The sequence below is a fragment of the Myxocyprinus asiaticus genome, chromosome 25 (genome assembly GCF_019703515.2).
Source record: "Myxocyprinus asiaticus isolate MX2 ecotype Aquarium Trade chromosome 25, UBuf_Myxa_2, whole genome shotgun sequence".
NCBI classification, from domain to species: domain Eukaryota; kingdom Metazoa; phylum Chordata; class Actinopteri; order Cypriniformes; family Catostomidae; genus Myxocyprinus; species Myxocyprinus asiaticus.
The window spans coordinates 11,473,949-11,489,057 of NC_059368.1; the positions used below are offsets into that span (position 1 = coordinate 11,473,949).

At 35.2% G+C, this 15,109-nt stretch overlaps 1 protein-coding gene across 3 annotated transcripts in view; it reads left to right on the forward strand.

Annotated features, from left to right (window-relative positions):
• The window catches only part of LOC127416032 (transcription factor HIVEP2-like), a 108,163-nt gene extending 104,594 nt beyond the window's left edge, over positions 1-3,569 (forward strand). For all 3 annotated transcript variants that reach the window (XM_051655111.1, XM_051655110.1, XM_051655112.1), the window contains one exon: positions 1,160-3,569. In XM_051655111.1, coding sequence (XP_051511071.1) covers positions 1,160-1,927 — 768 coding nt within the window. In that variant the 3' untranslated portion in view covers positions 1,928-3,569. The remainder of the gene's footprint in view (positions 1-1,159) is intronic.
• The last annotated feature ends 11,540 nt before the right edge of the window (positions 3,570-15,109 follow it).

Here is a 15,109-nt window from a genome sequence, read left to right on the forward strand (position 1 = left end):
TAAACATGTAGAGACAGTGCTCAGTGTCACTCACGCAAACACTTAACACCATCAGGGTAACACATTAAAATTATGCAATAAACATTAACTAAATTAAATCAAATATAACACAGAACACCCCAAAGTACATAACTGATATTAAAAATAAGAAGAAACTGTTCCCATAAAATATAATGAAATGTAATGGGTCACGCAGGGAATTCTGGGAATGCCCGATTACTGTTTTTTACCATAATTTAACAATAGTTTACCATAAACTACTCTCTTGTTAAACATTATGTAAATTTTAACATCTAAAATGTAATTTTTACAACATTTTACCATAAAACTACATGCATTGTCTTTTTAAATATATTACAATTTTATGGTAACTACTCGTTAACCAATTTACATTTTTTTACTGTAGAATTTTTACAGTCTTTTACCTTTAAAATTACAGAATTTTTTACTGTGTAGCTGTTAAATGGAAAAATAATAATATTAACAGGCCACAGTAGTAGCATCTACTTTAGATTCCTAATGATAAAGTATACAATTTCAAGACAATTGTGTGGACAAGTAAAATTACTATGGTAGCCAGTTAACTTATCATGTAGGGCCTAACTAACAATGTGCGACTACAGTATGACATTTTTATAGTGCTCTATGTTGCTTCCTCTTGCCCATCATACTATAGTATGGAACATTTCAATTTATATAATAGTTGATTAAGAACCCCCCTGGAGAAAATGGAAAATGCAGTACCCATACAGTTATCTGCAGTATAGTAAATTCATTTCAGTAATACCTGAATATTACTATGGAATATAAATGAGCAATGTAATGCAATGTATTATGTAAGCCTGGCCCTTTTCACTGGAAACTGTTTTTGATCTTTGTTGTCTTTATAAATTTCCCATACTTTCCAAGAGGTCCAGGTTAAATAGCTGTGAAAAAGGTCCCAGATAAGCAGAATAAAGCTTCAAGTGTTTGAAGTATCACAATGAATCATTTGTGAAGGTAATAGCGACACATCTGAGAGCTGAAGAGTTTCTTTCTTTCTCCTAGATTTCCAATCTTGTCACAAAACACAAATTTAGCTTCATAAAGAGTTTTGTATTTATTTTGTAATATGATTTTCGGTGGCTATGTAACCTAATTATGTCTCTCAACTGTTTAGGACCAGAGAAAGACGCCTCAACTCCAAGGGGATGCTCGAAACACAGATGCCCCAAGCATACACCAGGGATTATTCAGCCACCTTCCCCTGCACTCCCAGCAACAAATCCGCACACCATTCTCCATGATACCCATTGGCGGCATCCAGATGGTCCATTCTGTGCCCACTTCTGTCACAGGCCTCGCCCACCCCACCAGCCTTCTCCTGCAGAAGAGCACCTCAGAAGAGTCCAGCACCAGTGAGGTGTCTTTCCACCTTTCCGAGGGCAGATGGGCCAGTAGCAGAGGCCCAGAAGACTCACCCCAACCACAAGAGAAGTCTGTGTCCCCCAAGGCTCCATCACCTTACTCACAAAAGTCAAGAGAGGACAGCGCAGACATGTCTAACAAGGAGAGCAAGCAAGAAGAGTGCATCCAAACATGCACTAAGGCAATTGCCTCTCTTTGTATTGCCTCGGAGGAAACTCCTGAAAAATCATTGGTTCCAATCGATCCTTTCCATCAGCACACATTATCTCATTCACCCACGGCTCAGCAAGAGAGTATACCAACCAGAGCGCAGCACTATTGCAGCTCTGAGATCACTCACCCTTTACACTCCAGGGCAGAGAGCAGTATGTCTGCCACATCAAAGACTCACACAGTAAGCCATCCTGCTCTCTACAATACAGAGGCAGCAGAGAAAGCGTCTGGCCAACAGGGGTGTGGAGAGAGGCCAACGACCATAAAGAAAGGCAAGGATTTAAAAGACACTATAAACAACAGGTGAACAATGTCAAAGGGACAGTGGTAAATTATGCTCACACATTTTATATTTACACATACACCGATGCACGCACGCACACACATATATAAATTCAGTCTATAAACAAGTGAACTGATTCAATATTCAGTGGTTTCAATGTACATGTATAGCATGCCTTTTATACCACGGTTTGCTATCTCTGCTATAAATAATTTCTTATTTAAAGTTTCAAAGAATATACATATATGTTAACTTATATACAGTATGAGCCTGACCAAAATTGATAATGAACTTTATCTGGTACTTTTAAATGTACAGATGTGTGTGCCTTTTCTTTACTTTTTGCTTATAAACTTATAAGCATTAAACAGGAAGACATGTAAATATATCAAGTTTTGTGTATCTGCTTTGTAATAAATGCAATTTACCATCTTTTTGGACACATAAGTCTGAATGATGTGAAGTATCAATACATGTAAGGTTGCACTAAAACATATTTTTATATGAGTGAATTTAAATGGCTTTTATGTACAGCAGCAATTCTATAATACTATTTATTGTATCATGTTTCATAAATTGTAAATTTTTCTTAATGTGGTGGATGCCTTTTCTATGTAAAGCATGGGTCTAGCTATTGCATAGATTAAAGATAATGTACATGTAATATGGCTTTATATATTAGAAGTATGTGTGCGTATACTTCTCAGTAAACTCGCTTTTACTAAGAATTCAATATAATTTAAGTAATGTTTATATTGTATATCTAGTATATAGAAAAACAATATATCTGCACATGTTTAAGATTGACACCCACTTACAGTATGGTAGTTGGTTCTAAATGCTTGTACCCTTCTCTTTACTATTGGCAGGTAGGCTACACTAGTTGTGATTTCACTGTTCACATTTTACATGTAGAACTGTTAAGCATTAAGTGAATTGACTTTCGTACTTCTGCATTTCTTCCAGAGCTTACTGAGGTAGATGTGAAAGGTATTTTGATCTTCTGTGAATTATGTTGCTTGAAGTACATGACCTGTTGATTAGTATGGGGTACATTCCAAAAGATGTAAATATTAAATGCAAACATTGAAGGAGTTTGTCATGGGCAATATCATCAGTCCACAAACACTTTTATAATTGTACATACATAAACTCCAATACTGAGAACTCCTAAATTGCACCTTATGTTTCCAAAACCTTTGCAAAGAATCCCAAATTATATCACTTTAGGAACTGGGATTGGAAATATATATATTTCTTTTCTTTTCTTTTTTTTTTTAAATTTGAAAAAAGTTGAAGCAACCTAACTAAACTGGAGTATGGAGCCAGTGCACTCTTGTGTGTATATCTGTATTTTGTATTGTGTGTATATGATATATGTAATTTACTCTGACATTTTTGTCAATAGTAACTGCTATTCACTTAACTGTATTAACATGTCTTTAAAACCTAAGGTATCAAAAGCACAAATCATTGTATTGAAACAAACAAAAAATAAAAAAATAAATAAAAGAGGAACATAATTAAAAATAATACAAATAAAAGGTAACTTTGTGATGTTCAGTGAAAAATCTATAATATATACAACCTCAGTTTTGACAATGAATCACAGCACAGCTGAAAAAAATACAAATTGCTGTTTTCAAATAAAAACAATTATGGTAAACTTTGTAGGTCTATTATGTTTTAATGCATCTGTCTTTGCCAGAAAACTACAAAAAACAATGCTCAATGAATCTTATGCAAAAAAAAAAAAAAAAACATTTAATTTTCTGAAAGACACAAGTTTTAAGGTTGACCTAACAAAGCTTCATCTGTCTTAAACTTTATCTCTGCTAAACTTTTATACAATATTGCTTTTCTACCCATGGTCCCTCATAACTTTTGCTCCCAATTTCACTTGCACATCTCCACTATTACAGTATCAGTAGTACTAACTAAATATCCTCTTAAATTTTATTTTCAAGTTTACATTTACATATTTATATGACCTGACACAGATCCTAAATATATTGTTGTATTGTATGGGTGCACTAGAGGTAGAACTACAGATGTTAGGGTGTACTCCAGAGTCCTGACTAAGGCAAAATCTTCCCATGTCTGGCTAGCAGTCCATTATTAAGAGGGTTTGTCAGCCAGACACTCATCAGCATGCTGACATTGTACAACGTCATCGCACAGCTGATCAAGTGCAAATAGGCTTATTGGAAAATATCTAGTTTATTATACTGTATATTAATAGAACAGTACTTTTGTATTAGTACAGTATTACCATGAACATAATGCTAGTCTCCCTGGGTTTGCAGTACTTGCGTATAACCACAATTATCAGAGCTCATCCACTAACTATGATTAAATGTGTACTGTTTAACTGAAGAAGGGAACTCTTTGAGTGTTTCCAGAAATGACAAGGTCTTCTCCCTATTCTACATAATGAATCGCTTCCCACACCTCCCTCTATACAATGATTGCACAATATTGTCTTATGCAACTGAATCATTTTATTGGGCAAGAAACTCGAATTGCCCGATTGCTGTCAACAGCAGCAGCAGAAGCCTTGTTAAAATTGATGGAGATAAGAATTAAGCAGGACACACAATCTACATTAAATGTTTGTGATTATTTAGCCAGACTGACATATTTTCCTCTGCTGTTTTTACATCTAAATAGCTTTGATACAGATTGAATATGGGGAGAAATAATTGATAATGGTAACACTTTACAATAAGGTTTCATTTGTTAACATTAATTAACATTATTTAACATGAACTTACAATGAACAATACTTTACAGTTTTTTAATATTCTTTGTTAATGTTAATTTCAAAATAAACAAATACATTTTTAAAAACAAAAGTTGTATTTGTTAACATTAGTTAATGCACTATGGACTAAAATCATTTAATAATGAACTGAATTGTATTTTATTAACTTACATTAAAAATATATTGCTAATTGTTTGTTCATGATACCTAATGCATTAATTAATGTTAACGAATGGAACCTTATTGTAAAGTGTTACCCTGATAATTGTAGGGTATAATGGGGCTAAAGTTTCTGTGGGGTAAAAGGCTCCATTAATTTTATTTTCTCCCAAAACACTAAATAGCAACAAAAACTACCACAGCACTTTCCTAAACACCTGTTTGTCACTATGAACTGCAAAAAGGCCCCTATTAAACATTGTTTTCTGGGGGGGAATAGATTTGTTATGAAAAATGTTCAAAGTGGGTTCACATTGACTGATCCAATCAAAATTTAGATTAGCTAACAAACATACAGTATAGAATACAGTACTTGAGTTGTAATAAAATACAAAATGTGTTTGAAATTAACAGGAAATTGTTGACTTTTTCTGAAGTAGTAATCATCTTAATTTGTTACTCAAAAAAGCATCTTGCTGTCTCAAAATTATTTGCATTAGTTGACAAATTGTGCCCTATAACTATTGCCCCGGTATCTACACGATATCACTTTAAACCCCCTAGTGGCCTTTTACACCAAGTGAGGGAGCTTTTTACTCCAATTGTGGGGTAAAAGGCTCCCTCTCCACCTTTTTTTTTTTTTTTATTTATTTTTTTTACTTAATTTTAATCGAAACTACCTTCCGTTATTATTTCTTTTCACCCAAATTACTGTATGTTACTCCATCAATATTCAATAATTCAAAAATTTTTTCAACTTGATACATTTTGTGACCAGAAAAAGCTAAATTTCATTAAGGGGTGCCTTTAGCCCCACTGTACCCAATGTTTGGCTGGCAGATTGGTTGGGGGTCCATTCGAAAGTGCTGCCCCTGCCATGAATGTATGTTTGAAACGGTTAACATTTTCCCATTTTTTTTATCCCCCACTAAGGCAGTGTTTGCCAAGAAAAGAAGAAAACCACAGCCCACATTTTCCATGTGTAGCCTATGTTCCTGCACAGCTTTATTCATGGTGTTGGCAGCATCCGTTCTGCTGGTGGTGACCGGATGTCCTGTCATCTCTGACAGATGCTGAGAATAGGTACCCTATGTGCCTGGAGACCATTCTATAAAGAAACTTTATTGCAAGGTCCTGGGCTTACATTGGTGCATTTTCAAACTGGACATATTTCCAGTATATCACAGAAACATGCAACAGTGTTGCAGTCTTGTGAAACCAAGGCTGCATTTCATTATATTCTTTAAGCCATACTGCCATCTGTTGGTATTCAATATAATTGCATTTTTCCGAAAACAAAACATGAACAATTCACCACAAAAATATTGAGAGGGACAGACATATGGCTTGCCTGAAACTTCTGAGTCATTATAGGAGCCAGATGTAAAGGAGACGACGACGGTCAGACTTATGGTACTGTTTACTGTCTTTTCCCTTCAGCGTTCCCTTAAGTTGGGGGGTTTTGAGAAACTTTCCAAAAGTAATTTACTGACTATGTAATTTTGCCCTCTTATCATGGAAGTACTTGCTCTGATTTTCTTGTTAGGCTTAAAATGACATCTTGCTTCTAAAACTGTGCTGTCATGTATCATGTATTTCATGTAATGTCAGTAAGCTAATGGAATGTTGCCATCACTTAATGCATGATGTCTTGTATCCTCTTCTCTAATAAGTCTCTGAATTTCTGTACAGTCATCTCTATTAACCTCTACAGATGTTAAAAAAGGACCTCCGCAAACACAGGACAAAACACATACCATAATATGCGTTTAGGTACTTACCGTAGGTGAAAAAAATAATTGAACCATATGAAGAACGCATTATGATCTAAAGACAGCCTCCAGGAATGGGTTGTTCATGTTACAGGGTAAATAACACTTCCAACAAAATTTGAAAATTGTGATTTACTATTGTGAATACACATTTTCCTAGTTGGGCTCTGCTCTAAAATATTTAATGAGATAAAAAACACTTTCTGAGTGCAATCTCTATAAAAATATTATTATTATTTTTTTTAATCCTTATCGAGAAATCACAAGCGACTGTAAAAGCTGTTAAAAAATCATGAAAATTCATAGATCAGAATGTGTCGAAAGCCAAACGCTGCATACTTTGATTATAAATGTGATTACTGCACTAACACAGTGTGTGGCTGGCAATATTTTAGTACCTGGGACAAAGAGATTGAATCTTATTATCCTTTTAGCTATGTTTATTAATCAATTAGACATTGAGTTATGTTTGGACTGAATCTGTCTTTTTAGTGGACAAAACCTCACAATCAGTTTATGTTTCCATTCTCTTAATCTCTAATCATCTACGTGATGCTATGGCAAAAGAAAATTATTATTCTTCACCATCTCTGTGGATTTACCCCACAATGCCTTCAATCTCATTGCTCAATCTCAAAAGAAGAATAAACATATGATGAGGAAAGGCGAGACATAGGAGAGCACGCTTCTTTGAAGGCAAATTAGTTTATACTGTGATCACAGCTGCCACCTTTAAAGTGATTCATTTGTAAATACTTTGCTTAGGTGGACTTTGGAAAGGCTGAGGGCATGAAGGTGCATACAGAGAGGTTACTTTCCATCCATAGAGCAAGGCCAAAGGAGACAGAGCACGAGTCTGGCAAACCGCGGGAGAACCTCTCCATTAATTCAGAACTCTAAATCACTCCACTGATGGCATCAACAGCTCCATATTGTTGCAGGGCAAGAGCCAGGAGAGGATGTTTAGATGTTCTTAATCTCCTGGAAGTTCATCTTTGATTGTATCTTGTACATAACGGACATGTGATTCCACAACCGTGAGCTCACAAGCAGAATAGAGACACGTAATATACAGTGGCAGGGAGGAAGTGATCAGGCAGGCAGACAAACAGGAAGGCAGTAGAATAGTAGGGGTAGATGGTAGCTCAGCAAGACTTACCTGGCATATGGTGAAAAATCTGTTCCTCACTGTTATTAAATGGGTTCTCAGGCTGCCTTCAGCCAAAGCATACCCAGCAAGCCATGGCAGACACTGAGTACAGTTCTTGGAGAGTTGACGCATTTGATCCAGTTGAGCACTGTAGGAATATACACCCTCTGCTTGTTCAGTATAATTCGAATGCTTTGTCTGCTGATGGTCTTATAAATTCTGAAATGTCAACTGCACTTGCGAAATGATACATGCTAAATGTTTAGTACCGTGTGTCATTTCTTATATTATGTACAAAACCAGCTATTCACATTTTGAGTTTTCTTTTAAGAGGTAAGTGGCAAGTCATCAAACAAAATTTGCATTTGCAACCACTACTTTCAATGTTTGCCTCAAAGAAATTGCCCAATAACTCTTAAAGGCCTTGCTTGAGCCCAATTATCTAAATATAGCCTCAAAATCTTTTTCGGTATTTCAAGTTATAGTTGACCAACGTGTGTTTTTCTGGTTGCATAATTACTATGATTCAGCACAAAAATAACATTAATTATCCACTGCTTATCCTTTAATTCGTTTTGTTGTCTTATCTAATTCATACGCTCTATAAGTGGTTCATGGATTTATCAGAAACATTAAAATTCTGATGTAGAAACCCTCTCATGTTGCAATTAAAGGCAACCATATGCTCTTTCGCAGCATTTGTATAAAAATGTGCGCAGATGCTATTTCCATTTCACCATACATTTGAATTGTTGCACATCATTGTGTAATATAAACCTAAACACTAGAGATGTTTTGCAAATGCAATAATGCCTTCACAAAATGAGGAGCTACATTAAAGAAAATGTGACTTTTTTTTGCTTTTATTTTTTGGCCGTGGAAAATGAGAAATAAGTTATGAATCTTGCCTTTTAGATTTGAAATGAATCATTATAAATCATAAAGAAGGTACTACAAATCATTTTATCAGGGAACCTGGTTAATTTTTAAATATAATTAAGCTTTTCATAAGCGAGAAGCTTGGTTAAATGTTCAAAAAAATATTGACTCCAGAGCTGTAGGGGACTTAAGAAAACTGCTAGCTGTTCTAAGTGTAAAAACACAGTTAACACTGGTTTGGAGTACCTGACAAGCTCTCATGCCACCTGAGATCAAAATGATTGTTGAGACCCTCTCAGCTGCAGCCACCTTGAAAAGTCCACACTGCTCCATTAATGCTGTCTGGAACAGTCACTCAACAGGCTTGTCTGTAGCAGCATTCATTCTGTACACAAATGTCAAATGTATGGCTTTCAGTAAGGAAGTGTCTCAGATGGGAGAAATAAAAAATGACAGTAAGCTTTTTTTATTTTGTTTGAATGGATCTGGCTCCTTGGTTTCCTGCTGGGATAATCAGTAATAAATCACATTTAATTTCCCTGCATATACACGTCCAAGACCAGCACTTTCATATGAGGCCTGATGTGGTGGACCTTTATTAGTAGGACTTTCTGCAAGGTTACCATGCAGTCTTGAATTACAATTATGCTTCACTTATGCAAGAGGAAAGCATACATACTGCTTATGACAAGCTGACATATTTTCTAAATATTACCCTGTTTGTTTTCACAAAGGAGTATAAAAAATATGTTTTTAATGATTCAGGAGTTTTGCAGTGATCTTTTATGATCACCTCAGATACTATAAAACAGGAAACACCATTGACATCCAAAAATCAACAGCCAAATTCAGCTGAAAAAATCTAAACACAGGAAATGCACAATTGACTAGGCTATGTTCGGAATGGATTACTGGCATATTGCTTTCTACAGTCTGTACAGTTAATACTGTTTATTGCCCACTATTTAAAAATAAATAAATAAATAAATACAGTATGTGAAACAGTATACTAAGGAATAATATAGGCCAAACTAAAGTTAGCCAGTCATAATCGCAAAATACTGTAAAGCCCATCGTGGAGATACAACATACCTACTCTTTGCATGGGTGTCCTAATCACCCTGTCAGAGTTTATTTTGAGATAATAATCAGCTGACTGTACATTATTCCATTTATTAGGCTAATCAGAATCAGAATCAAGTATTCCAGGGAACTATATACTAATAGACCATAAGTATTTTAAACAGTTGTATGCTACATTTTTTTCCAGGCTACATTGCATTTTGAATTCAGGGGTGGGTTCCAGTTACAATCTCAGACATTAGCAGGAAAGGAGTTCATTCAGGTAATCCATGGACAGAAAATTGGCATAATGTAAAATAATAATAATAATAATAATAATAATAACAATAATAATAATAATAATAGTGTAAGTAATATGGTAGTATGCTATTCTGTTCATTAGACCAAGAATGGACTTTAACTCCTTTAAACAACTAATGACTGGCAAAAGAGAGACTTTTACAATACAATGAAAAAAATAGGAGCTATTCACTAATGGTAGACTAACGATGTGAAAATATTACTATTAATGGGGTTTTGATTGGTGATCAAATGATAGTGACATACAGTGTGCATAATTACTTTTGTAAATATGATTGTAAATATGATCAACTGTAAAGCATTCTATGTGAAATAGTATTTTGTAAGAATACTGTAAGATAGGAAAAAAAAAAAAAAAAATCCTCGGAGCCATGTGTGACGACAATCAGCCACTGAATGTCGTAGGCCTACATGAGCATGAGCGTGAGCTGAGGTACAGCTATCAAAGCAAATGTATACATTTTACGCTATTAATTAAATATGCGATGAGCCTTACCATTGAACAGCGTGTTAACTAAGCAAGTCGTCAACATCTAAAAACATTCTGCTTTTAGCGGGAATCTCTCCCTACTGTTCTGAGGGAAGAACACGTGACTTATTATTATTATTATTATTATTATTATTATTATTATTATTATTATTTACACCCTTTCTAGAGATGTGCAGACTAATAAGTAAGAAATTATAATCGTGTCAAGAAAAGCATACTTAGTTACTTATTTTGAATACGGCGTGTAACGTAGGCTACCCTTTCAAAAGTGCAGAGCTTCAAGTTTAAGAAACAAAAGTCCAGATTTGACCACAAGGTGGAGTTAAAGCGCACTTTTTTTCTGTCAGGAAACGTCAGTCTCAAAATTTTATTGAAAAGTAAATAAATAAATGAAAATGAAAAAATAACTATTTATTTCTTATTCTTTTTAGGTGAAAAAATTATTACATTACACCATCGTTATTTAAATTACACTTCTACTATCAGTTAAGCAAATGTATGCTCCTATTTCTTACAGCTACAAGAGTTGACTAAAGTATATACTAATACAATAAATTTATAATTTGGGAGTGATTGCATGACCGTTGACAAAGATATAGCCTACGTCTTATTCTGAGGCATTGCTTTAAAATATCTGAAATATTAGCCTCCATTATTAACTCCATAATATTAATACGATCAATGCTCACAGTAAGAGCTATCACAAAATACAATAGTTAATTTCAGCTGGACACAACATACCCATAGGCTACTTAAAATGTGTCCACCTATGAATAAACATCTTTTCCTCATATATTATAAAGGGCTTAAAGGGGGAAGTGCAGCTGAGGGTCATTGAGCGTCCAGGGGAGCGTTAAAAAAAATAAATAAAACTGCACCTGTGTCTATGATGAGGTAGATAAAGGGAGTAGAGTGCAAATTCTGTATATTGGCTTTCAGGGTCAATGGTAGTTTTAGAGACAGCCAAGCTTTTTCATCGTCTGATCTGAGATTGAGGACACAATATGCACACACATTTCTTGGAACCCTGCAGTCTGTTGAAGGTCCACAGTGGAAATTTATGACTAAGGTTGTGTGCACTGCATTGCGCACTTGAGGCCTTGAGCTTCAAGTTCATCCATCTGCGAGTATGCCAAATACTGTGGGTATAAAGACACAATATCAAGGGCAACTTTAACCATCAGCTTTCTTATTATGTAAATAAAACTAAAAGAAAGAAAACCTTTTAAACACAGAATATAAGGGCCATGCTCCTAAAACATTGCATTGGATATTTGCCTGTTGTGGATAAAATATAGAATAAAGCAGTAAAACCAGAGCACCAGCATTGGTGCGGAAAGGTACTTGGTCTGAATGTAGCCTCAGACAACTTGGTCTTGCTTCTTAAAGGTATTTTGCATGAATGAAGAGGAAGTCCATGAAAAGAGAGCAACTGTATGTAAATTCAGCGTAAGGGTAATTTCAACATTCATTGTAATAATAATAATAATAATAATAATAATAATAATAATAATAATAATAATAAAATCAGTCTATTTTTTAAGATTACTCAGTTCAGTTTCAGTTCCATTAAACTAAACTGAGTAGTCTTTAAAGGGTGCACTCAATAACTTTTTGATCGTGTCATCTTGGATTTACACTGACACCTAATGGCCTGGATGCAGCATCATTCAAAATCAATAGTTTTTAGTTACAGCTGCCATTGTAAAAATGCACTATTCTCAGTCAGCCATGATTAATTTAATCCAAGAGTAAAAGTGTCCAATAACAAGACAGTTATTGAGATTAAATGGAAAAAAGTACTTTTGTGCACCTTTAAATAATCTACATTATAAGTTAAACTTAAATGTTAAGTATTTAAGTTTAATTAAATAGTTCACATTATGCTTAGTTCATAATTTGTACATTTAGTTAAAAATTACTCAATTCATTTTGATGGTTGATTGAACAATTGAAATGCATAAATCTTAATAGACTTAAAAAACAAAAAAACAAAAAACAAAAAACAATTGGGAAATACATGATCTAGTTTAAAAAGATATTTTAACCCCCATTTAATTTCAACTTATTTTCTGGTTCCTGAATGGCTAATCATCAACAGTTTGTTTCATTAGAAATAAATAATTTTGTAGAAAAGTTTATATAAATTTTGTTCTTGTGTATTGGTGGTCAGTATTCTGTGGAAACACAAGGTAATGATTCAGAGATTCTTGATGTCTTGATATTCCAGTTGTCACCTTGAGCAATTGGCAGTACTCTCTTTTCTTATTAGTTTAACAAACAACTTTTCAGCACACATATACAGCTGAGAAAGGCAAAAACACATTTGACCAAATATAAACATAAAACATAAAATGTTAAGATGTGAGTCATATACAGCACACAATGAAAACTGATAACATATACTGACAAAAAAATGCTAAAACTGTTTCTTTACTTTACTCCAGCAACAAATATACTGTACGATGGATATTAAAGGGGCATTCAGTAGTTCTCTAGCTAGCGTCAGCATTGCTCTTCTTCGTGTACTTTAAGAACCGATACGACAGTGATGTTTGACGCTGTACTGCCATCTATCGACGTGGAACAGCATGATTGTCTCTGCTGCCCCTGCCACCTCTGAAATATCATTTGCATCTGGAAAATGTTGGAGTTTGAGGTAATTTCTAAAGTTATTTATTACTACTATAATATAATTGCTTTGCCTAAAAACAAACATCAGAATTCAAGCAAACAGACTTCTACAGTTAAGGACAGATTATTATTGTCCCTCATATCAATAATCTTTGTAGAGTGGGCCTGGGTAGCTCAGCGAGCAAAGACGCTGACTACCACACATGGAGTCATGAGTTCAAACCCAGGGCATGCTGAGTGACTCCAGCCAGGTCTCCTAAGCAACCAAATTGGCCCGAGTCACATGGGGTAACCTCCTTGTGGTCGCTATAATGTGGTTCTTGCTCTCGGTGGGGCGCGTGGTGAGTTGTGTGTGGATGCCGTGGAGAATAGCATGAACACACGCTAGGTCTCCGCGGTAACACACTCAACAAGCCACGTGATGAGATGCGCAGATTGACGTCTCAGACGCTAAGGCAACTAAGATTCATCCTCCGCCACCCAGATTGAGACGAGTCACTATGCCACCACGAAGACTTCAAGTGCATTGGGAATTGGGCATTCCAAATTGGGGAGAAAAGGGGAGAAAATCAAAAATAAATAAATAAATCTTTGTAGAATGTCTACGTTTCACGTTATTTCTAAAGACAGTTATTACCCTTATTAGAGAACTGCTTAGTGTAAAATAAACCTCAATTATCTAGTGATACAGAATGTCATGCTAATGGAAAGATTAGAATTGTTTTTGATCATCAAATTGAGCAAGTCCATGTATACTGTATTTGAAGAACTCATTTTGTTTCTGTCATGCCATTCTTGTGATATTTACCAGCATGCTGCTGTTGAGTTTGTGTTATCTTCATCATATGTGGTGTGTTATTCACCAGCATACTGCTGTTGAGTTTGTGCTATCTTCATCGTTGTTTCCTCTTCTGTTGTTTAATATTAAAGTTCTGCGTTTGGATCCTCACTCTCTTGTCTCTTCCCTGCACAAACCCTGACAGTTTCCAAGCAAACTTCCACAAAAAAATCCACAACAATCAGTGTGCCAAGCTACTAAACAAATGAAGACATATGCCGTTTCATAGAGGCAGAGGTAGATGTGCCCCCCCTTACTATAGTTGTGATAACAAATAAAATACATGTTGCTTTCCGGTTGCGTTTGTAAACACTGCTGAAAACTGCCCATTACTAACATACGTTGACTACAATCGTAATTTTAAAAAGTACAAGGGGAACACTGATACTATTTTAGAAAGTGGTCTAAACAATTAATAATTTCTTACCTGTCCAACAAAAAAGCAACATTGGCATCACTACTCAGGTTTTTCTCCATCATCAAATCTTTCTACCTTGTGTATGCCGTACCGATACCCTTTACTCTAGTTTTTTTGTCTTTGCCGGTCTTTCTGTCTTCTTGCTTCAGACCTTTTTCGGTTCTTCAGCAATACAGCTACTGAATCTCCTGTTGTCTGCGCTTCTAAAGCACGATAATAAGTATGTTCCACTGTGTTCTTTTCACTCTTCGCGTCACTAAGCATAGACACGCATATCTACATAGGCGGCAGCCAATGAGCGCAAGGATTTTCTTCTCCGACATTTAGTGAAACACAGCAGACCATATCATTTCAACATGACGAAACACATTGCAGGAGTGACCTGCACCATGTATAATAAAAACATTTTTTATAGAAAACTATTATGAGTACAGTCTTCATCTCATGTGAGTGTACACCATTCAGATCACTCTTCACAAAAACACAATTCATTTGTTAATGTGAAAACTTTTTAAATTAGCCTCAAATTACTGAATGCACCTTTAAGAATCATTATATTTAGTTTCTACAGCACAACTTGTGTAACGTTGGCACAGCGTCCCACAGTTCACAGCTCAGTTTGAGGAGCGTGAGCAAGTGGCCATTTTTTCAGACAGTCTGACAAACTGTTCATTAAATTTCTCCCACAGCTGCAAGAAGAAAATGTTTGGGGCTCTGAA